This window comes from Aplidium turbinatum, chromosome 6 (genome assembly GCF_918807975.1).
Source record: "Aplidium turbinatum chromosome 6, kaAplTurb1.1, whole genome shotgun sequence".
Classification (NCBI taxonomy): Eukaryota; Metazoa; Chordata; class Ascidiacea; order Aplousobranchia; family Polyclinidae; genus Aplidium; species Aplidium turbinatum.
The window spans coordinates 29,883,040-29,908,670 of record NC_137477.1 but is presented as its reverse complement, the minus strand read 5'-3'; the positions used below and the strand labels follow the sequence as shown (position 1 = coordinate 29,908,670).

General features: G+C 38.0%; 1 protein-coding gene across 2 annotated transcripts in view; it reads left to right on the top strand.

Moving 5' to 3' along the window:
• Positions 1–22,816, top strand: part of LOC145771959 (uncharacterized) — a 35,043-nt gene extending 12,227 nt beyond the window's left edge. Inside the window, exons 15-43 of one of the 2 annotated variants that reach the window (XM_082583734.1) lie at positions 138–275; positions 1,458–1,562; positions 2,364–2,573; positions 2,874–2,996; positions 3,590–3,733; positions 3,883–3,969; positions 4,968–5,081; positions 5,993–6,121; positions 6,592–6,701; positions 7,059–7,227; positions 7,713–7,958; positions 8,990–9,109; positions 9,248–9,386; positions 9,678–9,843; positions 10,203–10,354; positions 12,039–12,143; positions 12,633–12,821; positions 14,728–14,894; positions 15,323–15,403; positions 15,686–15,874; positions 17,310–17,474; positions 17,714–17,822; positions 18,440–18,559; positions 18,864–18,944; positions 19,387–19,510; positions 19,940–20,074; positions 20,256–20,447; positions 21,152–21,212; positions 21,485–22,816. In XM_082583734.1, coding sequence (XP_082439860.1) covers positions 138–275; positions 1,458–1,562; positions 2,364–2,573; positions 2,874–2,996; positions 3,590–3,733; positions 3,883–3,969; positions 4,968–5,081; positions 5,993–6,121; positions 6,592–6,701; positions 7,059–7,227; positions 7,713–7,958; positions 8,990–9,109; positions 9,248–9,386; positions 9,678–9,843; positions 10,203–10,354; positions 12,039–12,143; positions 12,633–12,821; positions 14,728–14,894; positions 15,323–15,403; positions 15,686–15,874; positions 17,310–17,474; positions 17,714–17,822; positions 18,440–18,559; positions 18,864–18,944; positions 19,387–19,510; positions 19,940–20,074; positions 20,256–20,447; positions 21,152–21,212; positions 21,485–21,616 — 4,002 coding nt within the window. In that variant the 3' untranslated portion in view covers positions 21,617–22,816. Of the gene's footprint in view, positions 1–137; positions 276–1,457; positions 1,563–2,363; positions 2,574–2,873; positions 2,997–3,589; positions 3,734–3,882; positions 3,970–4,967; positions 5,082–5,992; positions 6,122–6,591; positions 6,702–7,058; positions 7,233–7,712; positions 7,959–8,989; positions 9,110–9,247; positions 9,387–9,677; positions 9,844–10,202; positions 10,355–12,038; positions 12,144–12,632; positions 12,822–14,727; positions 14,895–15,322; positions 15,404–15,685; positions 15,875–17,309; positions 17,475–17,713; positions 17,823–18,439; positions 18,560–18,863; positions 18,945–19,386; positions 19,511–19,939; positions 20,075–20,255; positions 20,448–21,151; positions 21,213–21,484 lie in introns of both variants that reach the window. The other variant, XM_082583735.1, reaches the window with a different exon arrangement.
• The last annotated feature ends 2,815 nt before the right edge of the window (positions 22,817–25,631 follow it).

Below are 25,631 nucleotides of genomic sequence, written 5' to 3'. Positions count from 1 at the left end.
AAAAGTTTCCTTTTTTAAATTATTTACTGTTAATTACTATCGTTTATACAGTACACTCTCTTGAATATTTTAAATGTTTCCATTTTTTTTTCAATGAGAATTCAAATGCCAACCAACATGTGCATTATTTATGTTAGGTGTCCTCAAAACTGGCTCACTCTGAGTTAGAGGCAGATTCTGTTGCTTCCAGCTTCCGTGTCAAGGTGTGCGCATTGCAAGATAAGTTGTCGATTCTTCAGGCCACGAACGAAGAAAAGGAAAGAGCCCTGATCACTGTAAATATCATCACATTCAGACTATAAGTTACCGAAATGGTTTGCTTTTAATAACTAAAAATAATTTTATTATAGCAGCCGAGTATCATTGTCCTCAAGTTCGTCTACGAAAGTGTTTTCATCGTTTGTCGAATCCAGGCTTACACCCGGTGTTTGAAGATTTAGATTAGATTAAGTAGATGGTAGACAAGGAAGCCAATCTTCGTGTCCACCTTCAGGCATGCCTTTAAGTGTCCTGCAAAAACACATCCGCATGCTCTTGAGCAGTGTCGAACTGGCGCCCTGTCGAACGTCGTTCCAGGTTTCTCACCACTCGGCAATGCAGCCGACAAATTTCATCGTAACATCACTGGAAGCAGAGTTTTTGATCACTGTGACTTATTGACATAATACATCATGAAATCTCTACTATTGTACCAGAGTCTGACGTTCAAGAATAGAACGCATTTTGACCAATGTAGCCGATCTTCAGCCACAAATAGTATGCGATACCACATGCTGAACTGTTGGAACGGACAACATAACTGTGGCAATGAATGATTTGATTGCTTTCACTACATGCTCTGTTGATAACAATGTTCAGATTCAAATTGAGGAAGTCATAAGAATGGAAATTCTTGCTGGTTTTTCAAGTTAAAACAACCAAAAATATTCCTTGTCTATTATGTACAATTCTGTCATGCAGTTTTTTTTATTTCAACTGTCATAAGCAAACTAGCTGTGGCTTGCTCATTGGATTATTCAAGCAACAGTATTTCTTAGACAGCAAAATTGGCCATTTTTACATTGATACACTGATTCAGCCGACGCTGAATCAGTGTAAAAATGACAGATTTTGTTGTCTGAATCACGTCTGAAATTAATTTGTTTTGAGATTTGTCTGTTTGAACGCCTGAGATTTGTTAACTGTTTCAAGCACTCAAAGCAACGTTACGTGTGACTAAGCAATATATCCGGTCTTTTTATAATTACAAGAGACTATCAACCAAAAGCTATAGAACGCAAGAACCCAGCAAGTTTTTTGGCCAACCAGACCTTTGTGAATGATAGTTACAGTAGACTATGGTTAAAGAAATGATTAAAGAAAATTTGTCTATGGTTAAAGAAAGTTACCTCTCTACCAAAATTGATAATTAAAGTAGTTACAAACGAGGCTTATATCACCAACATTTCGCTTTGCAGATGGAGACGAAAGCATCACAGAACGGAAATCAACTTCATTCCTTGAAAGAAAAAGTCAAGAGGCTTGAGATGGAAAACGAACGCAAGGACGAGGAGCTTCATGAGGTGTGGTAGAGTGGAAGTGTAATGCAACCAGGGCCGTGGAGTCGGGTGAAAAAATCTACGATTCCAAACACTTTGATTTATACTTGGCGGACTCCTGCTTCAGTGTTGCCAGATTTTTGAGGATTGCCAAGTTTTTGTTTTATACTTATTTAAAATCTAAGTTCGCTTCTGTTGTGATCGAAATTGAAACGGCGACTTTCATAAAACCTGACAAAAATAAACAATTCTATTTTTTGGTACAGTTTTAGAGTGCGTTACGGAGAACAAGAAACAATAATATTGTGAAAAAATTGCCATCAAAATTTTTATTTTTTTATCGTTTTATATCAAGCCGGAATCGGCGTTAGCCTTTTATTTTAACGACTCCGGACAATTCCCTCTGGCTCCACAGCCCTGTAGTGTATGCAACCTTTTAAAAGCAACCGCTTTTGAAACCGAAATGTCGTGTAGTGGAGGGGTTTTCAATCCCATCTTTCACTGCACCTTTTGTCTTCATGTCGCTTTTAGAGGTAGTTTGGTTGTTTTGCAATTTGAAGTTCAGTTTCTAGTTACAGGGGTCCGCCTCAGAATGGAATTCTTAAATTTGTTGTTCTTACTGAAAGCATCGAATGAGGTAGCCTGGTGTTCTTAAGTACCACACTTCTCTCCGGCGTTATTCAAAATTTTCAATATAATCCATGATACAATTATTGAAAATTGGTTTATGGAGGTTCATGACTTGCACGAAACATTTGGACCAATTGTTGCATCCAGTTTCGACAGCAACAATGTGGTTTAATGAGTTGTTGTCACATTCTTCAGCTGCAGTCATGGGACCGGGAACGCACCAACAAGTCAACTGAGTCATTGAGTCAGTTGAAAAGTCTCCAACGTGACAGGAAGAGACTGGAGTTGGAGAAAGAGAAACTTGCTTCGGACTTGAAGGAATCTGAGTGCAATCTATCTAATGTTGAGCGCGACTTGACAGAACTCAAGAGCTCCACCGTGCGAAAGGATAAATTGCTTGAAATGGTAAATTTTTATTTTGTTGGTGACAAACTGCCACTACTGTAAATTAATTGACTTCGGTGACGATTGTTCAATGTTTCTTTTATGCAAAGCTTTCAGGATTTCGGTTTTAAAAAACTTTTCTTAATGTCAGAGATAATGGTTTCCTTAACCAGTCAAGTAAAATTATAAAATTAACTAAAATTTGAATAAACCGAATGGAAGTTTCATATATTCTGACATTGTATGCTACCTACGGATACTGGTGCATGATCTTGCAAAAAACATCTCTATTAATGATGACTCAGCGTTTTCATTTCTCAGTCTCAAGAAACCGAAAAAAGATTAAAAGAAGAGATTTTCTCGAAAGCTGCAATTGAAAAAAATCTCAATGCTGAAGTTAGATCTGTCAATGCGGCGAATGAAGAACTGAGGAATGATCTCCAGGTGAGTTCATGCTAGGGACATTCTTCACTAGATGGTTGGGGAATTTGGTTTAGACAGAAGTTAACTCTATAACTGTTCTAATCTTTCGTATTTTCTTGTGTGTTGTGGAACCAAATTGCCTGTGAATCTATTTTTGCTTTTCTTGTGCAGCAAAAAAATGTATTTTACCAACCGTACGTTAATACAGGTACTGTAGTACAAATTATTACCATCGTAAAGTGAAGCCTTGACTTATTGTTGAAATTCGACTTTGCATCAAAGCTTGATGTTCAAGGTTCACATTAGATTTGAATTAATCACACAACTCAATTTTAAGAGTGCAACAACTTTTTTTGAAGTTACGTTATTGATATGATATGAGACGCTGTCTATCCTACACTCTGCCTAGATTTGACAGCTTGATAACAAAAAAGCAACATCAGACTTCCCATTAATTATACTTTTAATGGATATTTAAATGTAAATTATGACATTATGTTTGTGTGATTTTTTTAGTAATTGAATCTTAAATTACGTACGTTGAGTTAAAATGCAACGCAAATTTGTTTAGCACACAGTCCAACCATTAACTTCTAATCTTTTATAATTTTAAGCATGCCAATATGCTGAAGCAAAACTTGGTAGATACCGTTGAAGATCTCAGCGAAAAGTTGAAGAGCGCTGAGAGACAACGGAGAATCTTAGAAGACGATTCTACAACAGCATCTTCCAAGTTACAAACTGTTCGCATTGAACAGGTGCGATATGTTTCTTAAATATTATTTTATGTGCAAAGTCTGTTGCAGAACCACGAAACAAATGTAATTTTTTTAACAATTACGAGGAAACCTATTACAGGGACTTCTAAGGGTTGATGTTGTAGATTGAGCAAAGTTAACTATTTCAGAACAAGACCATCGAGCAACAGAAGAAAATGATTTCGAATCTTCGAGATCAATTCGACGAATTAAACCAGCAGCTTCTCAAGGAGAAGGTGAGATTTTGTTATGTACCGTTGGAATTAACTGGTTTAACTTTTAATTTGTTTGACGTATCATTGAATTATTCATGGGGTTGGACGACAAGTGACTCTCAGCGTCTCATCTTATAAATGGCATCTGCGACATTAGCAGATGTGAAACAAAACATCAACATACAGCCACCACCAGAACGTCACAGCTGCAATGGGCAATGCTTCTGACGAGTTCAGACGCCAAGCAAGCAACAACAAGCAAAATCAAATCTGTGATGGAGCAGCTTACCTATCCTTCTCCAAGAGACCCACTGCACTTTTTCAGATAGGCTAGCTTTCCCAACTACATGTTAACCGGGTCTACCTCAAGCAAGTGACTCGCCATCGCTACGTTTGTATATGAACGCTCGAAGTGAACCTTTGTCGATCAATATCCAACTGACTCCGAGTTTGAGTGGCTACTTGAGAATCTTTGGACAAATGATCGTTCACAGCAACATAACTCACACATTTAATGACACAGAATCTTGCTGGCCGCCTGGGCCCAGCTAATAGAGAGAAACTTCCCTAGGGTTGAGCATGAAATTGTTTAAAAAAAGGCTTTTTTGCATGTGCCCAACAACAACATCTCTTGCAACTTAAAAGTTTTTCAATCCAATTAGCGTTTTCTGGACCGCAAATGCAGGTTCAATATTGCATAGTTTATTTAAACATTATAATACCGCGGAACACCTATTAAGCCGAAGGGGTCATGCGTAAAAGAAAAATAAATCTTTTTTTTCTCAAAAACTCTGGAACATTGTGGAACCGTTATGCTTACGTCGTTACACTGAAACTCTGGTGCGAACCGTTGTGCTGACGGTGAATGGACAATTGGGCATTGTTGCTGCAATATAATTCAACAATCAATTTTATCTGAGATAACTGTATTTCTCGTTGGAAGTCGGTGAGTTTTGCAAGCGCCATTGGGAATATAAGATTATAAATAGAAACTGACTTTTGACTCATTTTTTGATTAGAAAGAAAAGAAGAACTTGGAGGAAAATTTAAGATCATTATCAGTTGAGTCTGATCTTCGGTCCTCCCTGGAGTCACAACTTGATGAATACAAGAGCAAACTGGATCAAATGCAGGTATGTAATGTGCAATTGTGCATTTATATCTTTTTCATAATCATAAAAAGATTATATCCACATAACTTCAAATTCATGCCCGGACAGTTAATGTTCAGCCTTTAACACTGTAATGAGCTAAACATTTCATACTGACATGACGTTAAGACAACAGGAATTATTTTATGCTTCAATTGTAATGTAGCCAAATAGCCATGCTAGTTTAATGAGTTACTTAAGATTTGGTTTAAATTTACATTGAAAAATAGAATTCCTTAAAAAGTTTTCTTGGTTTTCTTGAGCTCTCTTGCCATTTACGTTTCTTGTACAGGGAAGAACTGAGAGATACCTGGGTTTTTATCCTGTCATACCATGTTTCAATTCTACTCCATAAATCAAAATAAAACCTTCGAAAACGTTCTATACTTCATTCTGTCCTGATACAAATCAAGGTCTCCAAGTTTAAATTCAACTTTTTTTTCCCTTGAATGTCCAGATGTGCACTGAAGATGTTATATAAACTGTAAACTACTGTACTTCGAAAACAACAGAAATGGCATGCCGAAGCTTTTAACACTTGCTGAAGCTTTTAACACTTGCTGAAGCTTTTAACACTTGCTGAAGCTTTTAACCCTTGATGAAGCTTTTACCACATGCTCAAGCTTGTAACACTTGCTGAAGCTTTTACCACATGCTGAAGCTTGTAACACTTGCTGAAGCTTTTAACATATGCTGAAGCTTTTAACACTTGCTGAAGCTTTCGACCTTTGCTAAAACTTCTAAAACTTGCTGAAGCTTTTAACACCTTCTTTATCAACATTTCACAGACAAATTCTTCATTTCGAAAAAGAGCCCTTTGTTTTGCTTTACGTTATTACTGTCAGTGACACTTTTCTCAACGTTTATGACAAATTATCATTTCCGTCCATTAGACAATCAACTCCCAATTGGTGAACCAGCAAGAAACCACCTTGAAGGAACACAGGGGCTTGTGCAGGAAGGTGGAAAAGTTAGAAGAGGATTTGAAAACAAAAGCATCTAAAATGTCGGACCATGAAAATGTAAGTGATGCATTAAGCTCGAAATACGAAGGTTCGTTGCTCGATTATTCTGATAAAAATCCGTAAATCCCACCCGTAAGCTTTTGTCGTAGGTCTTTTCACTACCACAAAAATAGATAGGCCGAAAAGCATAAAAAATATTTTGCTTTCAAATTACGACTGGGCTTGCAAGATTACGTTCATGCCTCGTTCATGTTCATTACTCAGTTGACCTTTTCTAATATCATTTTAACTTGCGGCGACGTTAAAAATGGCCATCGTAATTCATTTACAATATAAACAGTTGGCCTTAAAATAGCATCAATAAAAAGTAGGTATCGTGCAACATACGCGCCAATACGAAAAACGCGCCAATACGAAAAACACGCTGCTATATCATCATAATGTATCATAATAAATTGAATTGAATTGTGAAAAATGCATTTCCGTATCTGTCACTTCACCAGCGTTTGTCATCACATTTGTGCTAGATGGTGGCTACTCTGAAGGAAACTTGTTTGTTGCTGGAGAAGCAAGTAGAAGATCTCGAATGTTTCAACAACCAATTGATAGAAAAGCAAAACAACATCGCTCTTGAACGGTAAGCTTAACCTTCAAACCAAAACTACTTTGAAGCTTTGAATGCAGACATTAAAATACACGGGTCCACGTCTTTAAGGTAACGAAATGAAATCGAATTTAAAAAATGCCCAGTGTGCGCGCCTATTTGGGAGACCAAAACTGTCTGCACCTAAAAGACGTGCTCCGAAGCACACAGTTGCAACACTGTTTAGCTTTGAAAATATACCTGAGCTGCTACTAAACTGTAAAAGCTTTTTCACTCATTTTGATGAACACAACATCTTGGTGTTTTAGTTGAAATATTTTAGAAAAATGACTTACGTCAAATTAGGGGGAAGCATCTCACATGCTAACGTTCGCCCAGTTACTTTTTCAGAGATGAAGCTTTGTCAAGCTGCTCAGAGTTGAAACAAAAGCTGAACTCATCAAAGCATCAACTCAAGGCTGAGTTGTTTTCACTGGATCAAACTAGTTCTGACCAGATCACTGAGTTGAAGATCGAATTGCGAAATGAGATGAATAAACTGCACGAAGTGATCGAAGAGGTAAGGTTTTTCTAAACGGCCAGCAGTACGAAGTATGTTGCACTGCCACTGCAGAACGGCACAAAAGTAATAACATTTGTGCATGCAGTCAAGGTTTCGTAAATACGAAACTTAATTGTTATTGCTGCAGGCAATAAGTTGTAAACGTTTGATGCTTTGCTCACTCTACTTGAAATGTTACAAACATTGAACTATCACCAGCGCTTGATGGTGTTTTAAAGCCTAGTTGTAGTTTGCATCTGAAATAGAAAATGACTCAAAAAACCACACATGTATCCCAACAACACAAAAAGTTGTGTGAGGTTTTAAACCTTAAAAAATCATTTGAAAGTGCACAAACTAAACTTTTAGTCCGATTTGCTGTTTTTGTTTGCAGTGCCAAAGTTGAATTCACTATTTTAATCTAACGTTCCCCAAAATCCAATTCTAATATTAAAACTTGTTTATTACTTACTATCGATCAAATTATTTTCTCAAATTTACAGAATAGAAACTTGGAGAGAAAATACAAGAACTTGGAGCTGAACACGGCCGCTCTTCAACGTAAGTTCGCCATGGAGAAACAAGTTCACGAACGCAGCATAGATGATGTTGATAAGCTCCGTGCAGATCAAGAAGTTCTTCATCAAAGTCTGAAGAGAATGGAACAGAATCTGCACATGGAAGTGGATAGATGCGACGCACTGGAAAGAGAGAAAACTCAAATGCAAAACAAGGTCGACACTGAAAAGGTGAGGACAGTTTCATGCTGGGTAAAGAAAACTTTCGGACGTTTACACAGGGGTGTTAAATCTTAAATCTTTTATTCCATGTTTGACTTGATTGCTGTCTTAGTTAGTTATTAATGTTTGTGTAAACATTAGAGGTCACTCTTAAGGCAATGATTCATCATCGCTATTATATTAATAACTTTAAGGTTTATTTTCAAATTCTTCAAAGCTTCTTTGAAACTACTCCCGAGCAGGTTTGCTGACAGATGAACACTGCTCACACAGTGCCAATTACTGAGATGGACATTGTGAAATGAAAGTGATTGATAGCCTACATCGATGTCACTTGGTTAAAACGCTCAAATTATCTTATAATACAACTTGTCTAGATAACAAACATTTAGGCTCAAAATAACTAAATGTGCGTACACAACAGAAAGGACATTCTGACTTTAAATTGTCACCAAGTTACTGGTAGGCACGTATTGTGTGCCGCAGCAGTCGGCTAGCAGCTGCAGGCAAGACTACGTTTTGTGCCGCGTAATTTTAACTTCAAGACTCATCTTCACTTATCTTAATATTACACATTGTAAAGCGTGAAAGAACCACTGAAATGTGTCATTTTGAGATGGGGTGAGGTTAGCAGGAGAACTGTAACCCTCGGGAAGACATCTCGGTGAAGCCCAGATGCTTAACTGGCATTGAAGGGAGTGGGGTCTTCTGTAGTAAATGCAGCCTTTGGGGAACACTGCATGGATAAAACGGTTAGCAATTTAAAGGTATCCCAAAAATGACAGAATTTTAAGAGATACTTTGTAGCAGTAGTTCTTTCACCATTTCACGAAGTGTTTCTGCTTAAAATTGTTGTGCTAAATGAAAATTTCCTTTGAGGTACCCTGCTCAGCCGCCCATTGCGAAGGTCGAACCATTGTTGCTTGATCAGACCATTTTGTTACTTACCAACTAGGTGTTTGTAGGTTCAGCTATTCGCGAGAACAAAGTCAGTGATTTTATTGTAAGTATGTTGTGAATGCATCAAATTCTTTTTTCAGTTGGAATTCTCCCATGAACTGATGAGGTTGAACTGCCAGGGAGCCCAGCAAGCGAAACTCATCGACTTCTTGCAATCAAGAGTAGAGGAGCTGGAACCAGCCGATAAAAAGAAGAAAAAGGTACAGAATCTTGCAAATAACATTCACATGTAACTCGGTTTTAGTCTTTGAGATATGTTTCTAATCATTATATCCTTTTAGTCGGTTGTATTTGCGGTTTTGTTTTTGTATTTAATAACAATCTATCGTGGTCAACAGAAAAAGACAACTTTGTACCAAGCCCCGTTGCAGTATCGGGAGTTGTGTGACTTGCTCGAAGAAGAAAAATCTTCTAATGTGCGGCTGCAGGAGCAAGTCAATGTTCTGCGATCAGAATTGCAAGTTACCAACTCCAAAGGTATTTTAAGTCAAATTTGCTGAAGCGAGTCTGACTCCACAATGAACAATTGCAAGTCATTCTTGACCGCACAGGCAGAAATTGTTTCACAATAATTTTGAAATAGATTTCGTCAAATCGTTGGACCGAATTTAATACCAACATTGTCAATAAAATCATTTTTCAATACATTACACAAAATCTTTTAAAATTTTCAAAAAGTAGCTCAAGCCACCAGTGTCTTATGGACGTTGTCACGACAAACCTTTCTTTCCAATCAATGCAATCACTCGTTAAAACGTCATCTTTCAGTGAAGCGGATGAAGCACGGAATGGAGACTCCTCTTAGTCCTGGATCTATCGCCGCCATTACCGCCATCGTGAAGTCTCCAGCGTGTTCATCCGTAGACGGAGCCACTTCTCCAAAAAGTGGAAAATTACGTTCCAAGCCTCGGATGCATCATAATATCCCCCACAGGTGTTTTCTTGAATACTGAGATAATTACTGGATGTTTACAATCAACTGCTCTGAAAACGTTGATGATGAAATACACTTTGTATGATTTTCGTGTTCTGCCAGAACTGGTCTTAGGAATGTTTAAGAATTTAGATGCTTCTCTGACGTTTGGCGCATTACCGCAACGTGCTTCCTCACAGCGCATTGCGCATTCTCAATGCGTATTGCGCATTTATTTGCTCAATTGTGAGCAAATAACGTACAATTAGAAATTTTGATCAAAGAAAATAGTTCACACACATTCACCAAAAAGAAGTAGTTTTTGTTTGAGAATAGTTTCTGTTTCGCAAGATAATATTTTCTTTGCGTACAACATACAGACTTTCAAGCTGGGTGTGTCACAAAGCTGTACGATGTTCCGTTTGTCTCGCTACCATCTACTTTGGTCACTCCGCTTTGAAATGCTCGGAATGTTCAGTTGTCTGCCACACCAAGTGCAGGAAGAGCATCACTAATACCTGTGGATTGCCTGGTAAGAACAACTCACATCTGGAGCTGCTTCATCTGAGTATTTAACTTAACGTTTGCCTTGACTGGTTGGGATCTGTGTTTAACGATTTTTTGTTGTTGAAAAATCATGATTTAATCTGAATGTTCAACTTCAATCGGTTTTGTTCAGTTAAATCAGAGGTCCGCAAATACTTGTTGGCGCGACCCAAAAAACAATCGTTCTAAATCTTTGCGACCCAAACGTTTCAGAAGCATATAATTTTGCGCAAAATACTTAGCACGTTCTTTGATAAAGTATTGAAAGCTTTTTTGGATAAAAAACCAAAAGATATACCAGAAGAAGACAATTTTAGCAACTTTTTGATATACTGTACCATTCTTGGGAAAAGATTCGGTAAGATTTTCAAAAAATCTAGCTAAAATTGTTAAAAACAAATTCGATTGTGACATTTACCCTGTATATAGAACGTTCAAAGTAGGCAGATATTTCAAGCTAAAGTCACCTACGCCTTTTGCTTTATGTTCCAATGTTGTGTATAAATTCAGTTGTTTGCGTGATGCAAGCCTGACATACATCGGTATGTCAACAAGACATTTATCGGCTAGAGCTGGGGAACACTTGAATTTGAATTCCATACAGAAAAGTGCTATTAAAGATCACATTTTCTCGTGTACAGAATGTAAAAACAACGTTTCCATCAAACAATTTGAGATCATATCCAGAGGCAGGTCTGAGTATCAAACTAAAATCTTAGAAGCCTTGTACATAAAACGTAACAATCCACCTTTGAACAGACAATTGTATGCTTGCGGCTCATCTTTCTTGCTCTCGGTATTTTAAAATAAGTTTTTTGCACTTTGCCTTTTTTACCACATCATGTGATCTGTTTAACACCTTTTGATGTAGTTACCTTTGATTCCTGCAGAGCCTATATCGTTGAGTGTGAGCTAGTCAGAAGTACTGTGCACTTTTTGTTTTTTCCTGTTTATAGTTATTATAACCATTGTATTTTATTCAGATGTAGTAAAATTGTATATATGTTATTATTCCTGAAGAGGACATCTTGTGATGTCGAAAACGTTCGATATTTAATTTGTTGCGTAGTTTTGTGTTTATGTAAATGTAATAAACTTGAAGATGTTAAACTTGATAACGTTGCTCGGCTTCGTATGCCTATGGTTCAACAAAACAAACTCTCTACCGAAGCTCTAAATACTTAGCAATTTAATATCAATTTCAATACAGTCGTCCCCGCTTATTACGCCCACACTGGGACCGGACAATTTTGGGCCTATTAAGCGGCTAGGCCTACTAAAGCGAGGAGACGATTCTCTGCCACTTCTATACCTTCAGTAATTCCAGAATGGACCAAAATGGACTTAATAAGCAGGGACTACTGCACTACCATTAAAAGGATAAATTTTCTTGTATAAAATTTCATGAAACGTATCACATCAAAGAGTATACAATTGTATTAATTTTTTCCAAAGAAGTTATATTTGTAGTAGGCTAAGTTAAACAGTTTAGCGACCCACAGTGGATGGTTGGGTCGCGACCCACTATTTGCGAACCCCTGAGTTAAATGATGAGCTTACAGTTTGCTTCATAATTTTAACTGCATCTCCAAATGTTTTTTAACGTTACATTATAATGGACATTCCATTATTTCCTATGTAACATGCATCAGTGAGTAATTCCATTATAGGTGGATTATTCCAACAATTCAAGGAAGGCACAAAGTCAGCTGCTTCTCCCATCACGTGCGTGTTCAAAGGAACCAGTTCTGACCAGTTTCACGGAAAACTTAAAGGTGGGTTATTACTTACGATCACAATTGGCGTACCTACACCTAATTAAGAAGTTCCTTTAAATTTATGTGATTTCCCTTGTAGACGTGTATTCCAAATTTTGCCTTTGGATTTTCGTGTTCTCGATATCAACTAACCTTACGAAATGTGTATTGTTCTATTTTTTTCTGTACTTTATTCACAAACTTACAACTTCTTTGGCAAATTTACGCAGAAAATGCAAATACTTTTCCCCTTCTCAATTCAACTAAATACTTTGAAAACTGCCATTTTCATAATAGCTTAATGATGTACTGTAAATCGCGATGGCATGCAGTTGTTTTGAAATACTCCTGTTGGTCTTGAGCAAAATAGACTGCCCTTGCAGGTCACCGGCTTGACATGGGATTTTATCGAGGATATTGGTTCTCTAATAGTCTTGCGCATAGCCACAAACCACGTTAACTTTTTTTTGAATTTGTAACTCTTCGTTCTTTGTATCACGTGATCAGTTCTATGCGGCGATGACTCCTGGGTCTTGAAGTCAGTGCGTATCTCCTCCGGCCATGTACGTATAGCCCCACCCACCGCGAAGTCCCCGTCTAAGGTCAGTGACAAAGATGACGTCATCGACTTGACGCAAGCGGCCTTTATTCAGACGGATGTTAGCCAATCAGAACTCCCAGGCACTTCAAAAATGGGTGAGTTCGTTTTCACACTTCGCTTTATCATGAGAAGAAGATTGAATCATTTCAATGCAGGTTCATGCGTATGGTTGTGTTATTGACTTTCTTACTTGATTTGGGTGCAGTAAATGCCAGAGCGACATTTCAATTACTCATTAACATACTCTTAGTATCGTTTCTATGATAAAAAATAACACCTTTTGCAATGATCATGAACCAAATTCACTGACCTAAAAAACAAATTTGATATAAAACTTGAAAATAGATGTTTTCAGCTCAGTTTTGGCTGCTGATCTCAAATCTGAAGTCAGATTTTCTCTATCACGTCAAGTTTTCATCAGTGAGCACCATATACGGTTATTTTCAGTACGGTACCCTACAACAAAATTTCGAGAATCAAAAACAATGATAAAAAGTCAACAAGAATGTTAACAAGCAAACCAATGCTTTGAGTATGTTCTCAACAATGTCACTAAACTGCTCAGTGCTCATGCTTGAAATTTAGTTTTAGTTTTGCTTTGTTTCGAGATGCCGCAGTAGTTTTGATGGCTTCATTAACTCGTTAGCGAGTTTAGGTCTACCTCCGTAAATCAGACTCATTAGAATTGGAGCATATTGTTCACCTGCAGCAACGAAACTAAATTTTAGATAAGTTTCATCATATTTTCGATTAAAAGCAGCTTCTCTATACATCGCTGCAAGCGTGGCTGTCTCGACATTTTCTATATTTTTTCTTTGGTTGTTTCCATCAAAGTAATGCTCAAGCGCAATCTGCTTCTTGGTCATATTTCTTTTAAGTAACTTAATTTTTGTAATCTATATTGCTAAGTGCTATGAGTCGAAACATAAAATGCTGCGAGTTAATTACCACGTGCTGCTGACATCGGGCTTGTCTTCAAAAAAACATAAAGTAGCATCTTTGCTACATCACAGCATCATAATTCGAGGTAGTTCTGCTCCAGGTGGAGTATTGGAGCAGAACTACTTCGGAAGTATGACATAAACCCTAAGAACAATGGTGGCAATTTTTGCGACATTGATAGATAGCTTTTGATAGGTACAGCAAGGTTGGGCTATATAGATAAAATTTATTTGTACGTACAAAGTGTATGGTTTCAATTGTTTTCACTGTAATCCATTTATTTTAAGGCTGAAAACATGCTTTCAACTAACTCGCACTCTTGTCGGCCATTTTGACCACGTGTTCTCGCGACCTGGTAGCAACCTTTTCGTGACCCGGTACTTGGTCGCGACCTTGTGGTTTGGGACCCCTTGTCATACTTGTTGCAGTCGCTCTTGCCAGCTATGTTAATAACATGGAGCAATTTGAAAGCTCTCCCTTGTTCAGCTCAAGCTCCCAAAAACAATACTTCTTTTGACCAAGCATAGCACTGGCTACATATAAATATTTATTACAGCACAAGTATGGCAACAACCTCAAAGACAATGACAGTCCCCTATTGATATAACACCTTGAAAGGGATAAAACCAGCAGTCAATTATGACAGATTATGATGTCACAAAATCGAAACACCCATTGCATTATCTCGAACAATTACAACTCTTACATCGTAATGTTAAGCTAATTGCTGTGTCATAAATACAATGTTGGAGACAATGAGCTCCACAAAATATTTTCTATTTGTTGGAAAAAGAACAAAAAGTGGATTATCATGAAATCGTGACGTGATAGGCAAATTTTGATTTCAGATTCGATGTACTCAACCAGATGTACTTGAAATTGGAAGTGATTGTTAGTTTGTCTTATAAAATTTCGTGTTGATCAGTGTCATTATGTGTGGAAACACGTAATCATCGTCATTTAAAATTCTAAAACTCAGTTAATTTTTCATGATTGTCACTTACAAATGGTTTTGACGTTTGACCATTTTCAGCCTTGCTTTTTGAACTTCATTTCCAGACCTCACGTACGCTTTCAAAGTACAAACGGGTGCAGCTAACTCGTGCTGGCCTGCCAGGTCCGTGTATTTCTTGGCCGCTGGATACGCAGAGAAGCATTTGTGGGTGGAGAAGCTTGAAGGCATCGCGGTCAAGCACAACCAAACCAAACACATCTCGACTGACGCGGTTAGTTGATTATTCACATCATGTTGTATGTTGGTGTTTCTGCCAGTCCTGACAGCGTTTTAGTCCACAACATTATCACACTTTACCAACATATAACGGAGTCTTGTACACATGGTTTGATTAAATCTTGACCACCTGATCATACGGCGTTTAATCATTTGTGTTCATTTTACTGATTTTTTTTACAACTTTTTGAAATTTACAAGTTTTAAGAAAGATATTCGCTTACCCTGCGCGCCTCAATACTTGCAGTTCAGTTAATGTTAAAAGGTTATTTAAACACTGAAACTTTTTTCGACGTTTTTCGACTGTTTCTGTAGAATAATAAAATTAGCTGTCTTGTGTATTATTACCAAACGAGTCCCAAGAAACGTATTTGGCGGCAACTGGCATTTTAGAATAAATTGTTGTTACTGGAATTTGTTCAGAAAATTTTGGGCAACGAAATCCTTGCTCTGCTCAGCGACGAGAAATTAGAGATGAACTGCTCCCTCCCCATCTCTAACAAGGTAAGTTGCATCAATTCTTCAATCATGTATATCTCAACCGCCCGGTATCTATGGCAACACTCAAAATGAAGCTTAATTTTCGACAGGCTTGAACCCTGCAAACAAAGAAGTGAAGTGTGCAAAAAGTATCAGGAAATGTATGAAATCATGCGTGCAAGCAATCTCAAATTATTATTGTCTCACTCGCGTGGCTTATTCGACCTGAACACTTTGTTACATTTTCTGACGAAACCTTCCATGGCTTTCCACCAAACACGACACCTGACCTCAATGATTTAACAGAGCACTTTATTCGGTTGTGACGAAGGCTTGTACCTCCTCTCTCCAAGTACTAGTTCCGTATCATCCCGATCCAACATGAGGAAAGTGGAAGGAGTGTCCGGTGTCTTCCAAATGGCTCCTCTTGGAAAGTCACAAATTCTTGCGATTGAAGGACAGAAGCATAGACTGATCTCTCTCGATGTGTCTTCGGTGAGTTGATATCTGTTGTGTGGAATCATTTTGAAGCAGCTATTAAAGAATATTGTGACTTGAAATAACGAGCAACAACGAATGAAAGTCTTAATGGGCAAACGTCGTATTCTATTGTGTTTGTGTTTGTCTTATCTTTGTTGAGGCTCGGAGTATAACCCGCTACCAGGAGTTCTCTAGTTATTTCTGTAGCTTTGATATGATCATATATCGGTTCAGATATTTTTCTCAGTTGGTTTAATGCAGTGGTTTTCAACCTTTTTGGTGGAACGGAACCCAATGAAACATTCCAAAAGCTCGAGGAACCCCTGTTCAATTATTTAATTTCCTTATGCAAAAAACATCATTTGATTAATAAAATTGAATTAAAATACTCATGTTCAGATTTATTTATGTACCATAAAAATACAAACTGTAAAAAATTACATTTATTCTCATAAAAATTCAATGAGAAACTTGAGCCTGGTGTTTCTTGCACAAGTCTTTAATATTGAGTCGTGTGTTTGACAGACACACACGAAATAGCTAATTTATTAAAAATGGAAAGCCTAATCAATATTTGATTATATTTAAACAATATGCATATAATAGTAAAATGTACTCTCGGATTTGAATGTAACTTGCGGAACCCCTAGACTTACTGGCGGAACCTTAGGTTTCCGCGGAACCCTGGTTGAAAACCACTGGTTTAATGTAACTCGGTGGCTTTCAACTGGCATTGAGATTGTTTGTGAGGGTAAATTACATCTCTCAAGCTTAAGGGTCTTAAACATACGGCCCGCGAAGACTTTTGGTGCGGCCCGCGAATCGCGATGCATTTTTAAATTTTGAAATAATTAACAATGAATTACAATAAATATTTTTTCTATAGATGTAGAAAGATAAAATTCACAGTAGAATTTCTCAAAAATCTGAAAACGCCTTTCAAACTTCACATGACTCTTTAGTACTGCTGTCGCTCTATTTTCTTGCTGCTAGAAACTCGTATTGTTACATCACAATCAAATTGCCTTTAATATTCACTTATTGTGTCGTTATCGCAATATTAATCTTGGTATTTGCGGAACTCAGTTCTTCTAGGAATCTAGGATTTAGTTTTTCCGCGCTTTTTGAAAGTTGATGGCAAGATTTTTAATCTTCAGGTCCGTTATTGTATTTTAACTGCGCTATTTTGTTTACTGACTTCTAATTGTGTATTGCGGCCCTCAGATTCATTTACAAGTGTTTATTTGGCCCTCAGAGCAATTTGAGTTTAAATCTTTGCTCTAGTTGGTAAACCTACCGAAACAGGAAACATAGATTGTGTGATCAATGCAGGAAATCTAACCAGAAAAAGACAGAAAAGTTGTGATAAACAAAAGTACAAAATTGGAAACTCTTGAAATTCAATTTTACCAATACATATCATGTAAATGAATAAAAACACTCAACACAGATGGAGAGGGGTAAAGCATCGCCACAATCCATTGAGGAAATGCAGGGTTGCCATTTGTTCAGTGTTGGCCAAGCTGAAGGATTACATTACTTGTGTGTTGCGTGTGCTTCCAATATCACGGTGCTCAAATATAATGACAAGTTGAAGAAGTTCTGCAAGAGAAAGGTGAGCTGTTGTGTTCCGTATAAGCCGGCCTTTTTAATTAGTTGCCTGTAGTGGCCGTCGGAACAAAAAAGAATCTGTGCTATTCCGTTTCAAAGTTAAGTTTCTTCAAAATGCATCGCTTGTTTGTACGTTTGAAAAAGTGAATTAGCTTAGGCTAATATAATTCATAGTTATTATTTTGACTTGCATTTTACATTTTTCATCGCAAGCTGTTGAGATTAACAAAGTTCATTTTCCAGGAGATCGCAACGACAGAGCCTTGCACATGCATGATCTTCACTGCATGCAGCGTTATCATTGGAACAAGCACATTCTACGAAATCGATCTTACCGACTTCAAAACTGATGGTATCAAAACTATGATATCGTATATTCTATATTCGGTTGTAACTGTCGCGAGCCTCTTGAAAACGAGTTGTTCAATTACGTCATCATGTGTTCTGTTGATTGCTCCCGCACATCACATTGAATCTCCGCTCTCCAGCCTTTATTTGAAAGTCTAGCTCGCCACCAACATCATTGCAACCGAGTGTTGTGTTTTCTTATCGTAGAGCTATAAAGTATAGAATAATTTTCCATATTTCTCATATAGTGACGTAAGCTCCTTATAATCTAAGTTGTTTTCATTTTAATTGTGGTCTTTCCATAATTCTACATCTGCTCAACCGTTTTTTCTGAATCGATACAACGTTGCCTGGTTTTTATACTTGTGAGTATGTTACGGTGTTTTAGATACAATGCTTGTCGACATGTGAGCTGGCAACCTGTGTGCTAACCTAACCAAATACCACTGCTTTCTAGCACTAGTTGCAATGTTTATCTGATGAAAGTGATAGGAAACAATTCATCCTTCATCAGATGAACGTTGCAACTAGTGCTAGAAAGGATAATTTGTCTTGATGAACGCCCAAGCTTTCCAGTATTCAAATACCACTGCGCCGCCTAAGCCGATTGTATTTTTTCAGAATTTATTAATAACGAAGAGATTGTAGCGACATCTTGTGATGACGGCAGCGTGTTTCCTGTTTCAATTTTGAAAATTAAGCAGCGACGAGGAAAGCAAGAGTTTCTTCTTTGTTTTCACGGTAACTGCTATTTTAAGTCATTCATTACTTTGCCAACTCCATTCAGATCAACAGTTGCCAATTACATTGTGGACGGTTGCACAATGCACAGTCTACTCTGGTAGTAAACATGGATCTTTAACTTTTAATGTTTTGGCATTAAAGGCTTAATGACGGATTAAGCTTTGCCTGTAAACCTTGGCTTATTGTTTGCAGTTTACGCGCAATTTGTGTGACATTTTAAGAAATTGTACTTTTGTCCGCGCGGGTTTTGTCAATTGCATGTCGATCAAGTGAATGCAACCGCCTTGATTTTGTTCCTCAGAGTTCGGTGTGTTTGTGGATGGATTCGGTCGTCAAACCAGGAGTGGGCGAATAACGTGGCCGCGAATGCCTCTAGCGTTTGGTGAGTGATGTTGCTGTTTAAAATCTTGTCTCTGCCGAAGTGTCCTCATCTACTGACGCTACTCCCTTTCAATTTCTACTTTTTCTATGACGTAATACGACCGTTGACAGGGTATCGCAATAGAATGTGACACTAGTATGATTAGATGTGCAGCGCATTACTATTGGAAATGTCGTGTTGAGCGCATGTAAAAAGCTTGAAGCTTGCAGAAAGATGACACGTCATTTTTGTATTTGCTTTTAGTGGCTACATGTCAAAAGAGTGACATTACCATGGAAGCTGTGACGCGTGGTTTACTTTGAAGCGCATCAACCTAGTCAGCATTTCAGCCTGTGTTTATTTTTATTAAACGTCTGCGGAAGCTGTATCAATGTAAGCCGAATGGATGACTGCTTACTTCATCCCAGGTGATCTGACGCAAAACTGATCGTTCATGTTGCAGAGTATCGTGATCCCTACCTGGTCATTATTCAATTCAACTCTGTTGCTATCATCCGCATTGGTGTTGACGGAAGCTCTTCTGCTGAGAGTGCAGCCCTGGATCAAGCTTATCTCTCTTTTCCAGGGTTGGTTTATTTCTTTCTAAATTGTTGGTGAAGTTTGACTCACAGTTTATCTAATAGCTTGAAATTCTTTAAAAGTTTCTTTCTGTTGAATTTATTTCAAACTTATTTCATTTTTTAATTGCAACACGTTGATTACTTCCACGTCGGGCGCACTTGTATCGCTCATGTACGTTGCGAACTTGCTCCTTGTGGAAAAGTTCTGCAATGCAACTGCACACATCAACTTCTTCGCTATAAATCTCAGTCATAATTGAGGGGTGTGTTATAAAAGAAATCATTTGTTTGTTGATAAACGATTTCGATCTTAAGTTTAATTCCTGATGCCACGTGAATGTTCAATATTTATAGCACAATGTTACTGACTCCATCTGCAGGTTTAACTTATTGCACAAATAACTTCTAACTTTTTCCACTCTTTATTCTTTTCAGCGCTAGGTACCTTGGATCTGCCATCACTGAAGGAGCGATCTATATCAGTTCAACGTTAGGCAGCAAAACATCGGTGTTCTGCTGTAAAGGCAACATGAACGGTCCAAACACTAAGATGCCTACGTCGTCGACACTGTGAGTGCTTTTGCTTAATATTCTTTATATACATATGATAGGTAAGTGTTCTAGTGTTTTTTATTATATGTGTTGAAACGTGCCTCAGTGAGGATTTGAACCAGTGTCCTATAGATCTCACATCCGACGCATAATGAATCAGAGATGCCAAAATTGAACATGAATATGTGACGTCATTCAGAGCGAACAAGCGCCAGCATCGTGCACTCGCAGCATCGTGTGACTCCCTGGCTGGTCCTGCAACAAAGCGTTCAGTGTTGCCAAGCGACGTGTCCAGCATCTCTTCCACGAAGGCATCGAGATTGGGGTCGACGCAGTCAATCGGATCCGACACCAGCCGATGGGTCAGCTCCATTGAAGATACTGAAGACGAGTAAAAACTTCTATTACACATTTTATTTTACACATTTTATACTGTATTAGACATGACTTGAAATCGGAGTAACGGAGAAAACGGAGTCTGAAATCAGTGATGATTAAAATAACAGATGTGCTTAGCACAGAGTCTCCTACAAGTCAGCAGTTGCGGACTGAGCAAGTGACAACCGAATTAGCAACATTTGAGCAAGTTACTAAAGTTGGTAAATGATGAAACTGAGCAACTCGAAACTTGGCATGTCACAAGCCAGCAAAATGAGTTTGACGAGCGATGACCAAGCACGTCCGACGTGAGCACGTAAATTTCATTTGCTGACTTGGCAGTAGCTGAAACGTACATGCTGAGTTGAATGTTGAAACGTACATGCTGAGTTGAATGTTGAAACGTACTTGCTGAGTTGTCGTTTGCCGAGTTGTCCGACGACCCTTAACAGAAGGCCAACCAGGTCTTTCTCGTATTTTTTTTTTAATTTTAGCAGAAACTAATAGATTTGTTGTCTTTGGTTTTATGTTCAGATTACATTGAGTTTAATTATAGTTTTTGTTACATCAACAAAGTCACTACATAGTGGGGCACCGGTTGGAAAGTAAATTTTGAGGAACCATCATACCATTTCTGATTACCGACGGCTCAAGAAACAGTTAAAAACCCGTCACATTTTTCAAAGTTTTGAGTTCATATCTGATGTATTTTTTTAGCTGCTATTCCTCAGTGACAAGAACAACTATAGACAGCGACATGACCAACAGTGCAAGCGAGGTAATTTATTGGTTTTATAGTTTGTTGCGTGGTTTGTTTGATAAAGTAACCCTTAGTTGGAAAGTTATGTTCACGATTTTTCCTAAATTAAAATTATGTGGACTAAAGTTGACCCAATTTTGCACCAATAGAAGAACTGTTCAGTTGTTAACTTGTCGTTTCGATTCGTAGACGTTTACTTTAGTCATGTTTACAAATATCCAAAATTTTAGCACCAATCAAAAGCTTATTCTAAGTTATTTTACTCGGAAACCGAACTTGTTCTACTCCAGGAAAGCGCATCCTTTCCGCAAGAACCAAACAAAGTTCAATGGCGACCACATGCGGCTCCAACTAAGCCGTCCAGGAAACGACAAGCACTGAACTTAAACGATTACGACCCAGTCCCATCTACACAGGTTTAAACAAGAGCTGACCGTAATGTGTCGTCATCAACTTGTTGCGTTGTTCTCGCCGCCACGCCAGAACCTTGAGCTGACAATTAACTCTACTTTGATGCTCTAACTTTATACGTACTTCAGTGTTATGTATTGCACTACTGTATCACTTTTCCTTTCACTCCCTTTCGGTTTGTAATCAATAAAGTTGATTCTCGTATTTTCGAAGCTGGATTTATTCTGAACCTCGACTCAAAACTTGTTCATTTGTTCACTGAATTTTGACTCAAGAATCTTGAGTCAAGATGCATCAAATTGTTTGTCACTAAAAAGAAAACAAGCTTTCCGAAGTTGTTACGTCAGAATGTATTATGACGCGCTCGATTGCTGGTTTGTTGATGATTACGTTTGTTCTTTGGTATACTGTATGTGGATTTGAACTTCTTTTGTGATCATAAACGAAGTCTAAAGGTTATGTTTAACGGAGAAAGTACACTGAGCAATGAGCATAACCTTTTTAATAACTTCGTTACCAAGCGTCATCCGCTTCCGATTCAAACCTCTCCGGCAACAACACTTCAATAATCGGAAACTTCACTCAATCTCGGTAACCGACCCTGCGTCAAAAGCCTCTACTACACAGTACAAGTCTACAAGTATGCAAAACTACCAGGAATAACAAGGCTTTGTCAGTCTGAGGATGAAGATTGAAAACCAAACCCACAACCTCTTCACTGCACAATTTTCTACATTTTTCCTCAAAAGTTATCAATCATTTCGGAAGTCATGCAACTTTTTGATGCTTCTAGATTATAGATCCATGTAAGCTACTGCCTCACAATTGAAATCCAAACTTAGTGTACGCTGTAAATTATGAAGTTAATTTGATCACTGCCAATTCTTGCATTATCAGAACACAGCGCATGATTTTATCGCTGGGTGACAAGCTCTTGCTTCCCGATAAAAGCTTTTTCGTTTCAATTGCGACGAACGTAGACTATTTTGAAATATTTTTGTGAATTAGTTGGTACACTCCAAAATTTGTTTAGCATTAAATTCACTGTTCTATGTTGAAGTTAATGATAAATCAAAAGTCCAACATCATGCTTGGTAGTGTCACTTGAGTAAAAAGTTAATTTGGACAAGGGCATGTTTCGAAATGGCTGTTTTTGAATGTGTAAATGATTTATAAGCTTTCGTAGTACAGTATACCGTACTTAGATGTACCGCAATAAATGATAAAAAGTTTCCAACGATGATTTTTTACAGAGCTAAGAAGCATTGTGTGAAACCGCACTTTTAAATCTGCTACGTTTTATACTGTAGCCTATAGCCTAAGATCTTGGAGTAGTTTATATTGATTTCGTATTGATTCATTTTTTATTGTTGAAGTCTTGTTACCGGGAAAGTATTCCATTCACTAGGTGCCGCTGAATGGAGAGCAGTCCTTAGAATACGTTGCTCAAGCGCACACCCCGAGAGTCGAACCAGCGCCGCTTGATCTTGAAGCTTCTTCGTTCACGAAGTCACGCGCTAACCAACTGAGCTGTCGTGGGTGGACAAATATGATAATAAACCACATGAGTTTGCTGTGCATGCAAAGAGCTTGTTGAAATCAGGGATTGAAATGATAATGATATTTGAAATAGGCCTGCGATACATATAGTAAGAGGCGTCTGCTCAACGAATCATTTAGAACTGAACTGATATACAAGTTCAGTTTGTTTTTATTTCTGACCATCACAACTTAAAACAATAAATGCCAAACATAGTAGTGGTCTAGAAAAAAAAAATAGTGATTTAAAGCACAATATAAATAGGATAAAATTGCACGAGACACACATCCACTCGGTAGCTCGCTTCCAACTGAATGATCTTGCCAAAATAAACGTGAATATGTGCACTTTCACCTGAATGGGCTAATAAAAATAAGCTACCACGAGGCAATTTCAATAAAAAGTTACTTTAATTTCTACTTTTGACATGATAACAATGCCGCTGCTGGTCTGATAAGGAACGCTTGTGAAAATCTTGATCAAATAGTTGGTTAGGCGCGACCAACGTGCAAAACTGAATAATAAAAGATGGTAGCCTACCGTAATTTGAAACATTATTAACGCTCAAATGTAGGCTAGGTTACGGAAAATATGGCGGAATCCTACAAGCGTATTCAGGCCCGGATTTAGGGGGGGCAGTTGCCCCGGGCCCCCGACTTTTGAAGGGCCCCCCTATGTGGAAAAAAATGTGATTTTGTGTTATTTTTTTCCTTTTGGCCTTTAAAGTTTCTGCAAAATGCTGTGCAGTACTGGACTGAAGCTACTGTAGACGTAGAGGTGGTTTTTCGCGCCGTAGGCTTGAAAAAAATTTTTGCACGGGGGCCCCCGATCTAAAAGTGCCCCGGGCCCCCCATCAGCTAAATCCGGCCCTGAGCGTATTAGAAAGTCGACAACAGCAAAAATGAATATAAGCTGTGTGCGACTGTTTTACGATAGAGATTGACAAGTTTCCAAAAAGCGAGGAAAAATATCTTGAATATCTGAGGTAGTGAGATGACATACTGGAAAACAATTGGTTGGTGTGAAGTTCATTGGTTGATTGAAATTCTTGTAGTAGGCCTATCACCTACTTGTAGAAGCTTTGAGCTACCGACCCAGGGCGGTCACAAAGTTTTTTTCCCACGAACTTTTTGTTACTTCGCATAGAGTTTGTATTTATACCGTTTGAATGTAGCTAAACATTTTTCGTTGGTGTGTTTGGTTCAGTAGTTTCGTCTTTTGCCTTATGTTCGTAAGGATATCCGTTCGACGCCCATCGAAGTCATTTTTTTTACATTAATTTTTGCGGTGCACAAAAGCTTTTCAAAAAAAGTAAGATTTGGGTTAATGGGTTAGGGTTAATTCCTAGGGTTAGAGTTAAATCTTAATCAATTCGGAAAATCTTACTTTTAGCATAGTAGTGACCAGAATCAATTTCTTTTCTCAACTTTTTTAAACTTGACTAGACTGGGTGTGTCTCCAGGCTACGTTTTTTTCAAGTTCAATGTTTAGATTTGGACCTGGAGCGTGAGTATCGGCTGCTATGAGGGCAAAAATTGGTAAAAACAGTTACGCGTGCGCGCGGTAGGCTAACCAGCAGCCTAATGGCTACACCAGGGATATCTAAAGAAGGGGATACGAAGGCTTTTATTACGTCTGACAATAGAAGGGCTTTTGTTTATCATAAATAATCTCTGTTTACCGTAAAATAACAATTGGCACCGATAGTAGTTTAATAAATCTTGTTATGATAACTTGCATTGCGTTATTAGCATCAGGCTTGGATATTCACAACATGCTCATGGTTGCTTGGATGCTTGGTAATTCAACTCCCCGTATAGGCCTTGTTTGCTGCTTTTTGCGCAATAATGCATTTTTCTTGCAGATGTATCGGCACAGCAATGCGCATGCGAGGTTCTACTTTTGTTTTGTGGTCTGGTGGAGAAGGGTTGCCATATTGGCAAATTTATCGCCAAAGTCCAGAAATCTGGCGATTTTTTAAGACGTTTAGCTTCATATTTATGATTTGGCTCCTTTTTGGCGATTTTTGATAACTGATTTGGCTAAATTAGCCTAATTGTTTTTGGCGATTAATCAATATGTACCAAAGACAGGCAAGACACAACAATACAACAGGGCTGAGCATTATAATAATATATTTTACATATTTACAAATGAGTTTAACAGTCAAACGTTTTCGGTTGAACTTAAGCCCTCATCAGGAACCTGAAAATATTTATAAAAACGCAGTAAATTTCAACTTCTTGAAGGTAACTAACTAACTGACTATAGCCTAAGCATCCAGAAGCACGCAGTGGTTAAAAGCAATTTCTTGATGCTTATAACAGTAGAACTCGGTTAATCCGGATTCGGTTAATCCGGATCTTCGCCTAATCCGGATAAAACTGGAAGTACAAATGATTTGTAATCTTTTTCTTGAGAAACAGCTTTGGATTATCCGGATTATTTAATTATTTGATCCGGATCTTCGCCTATTCCGGACAAAA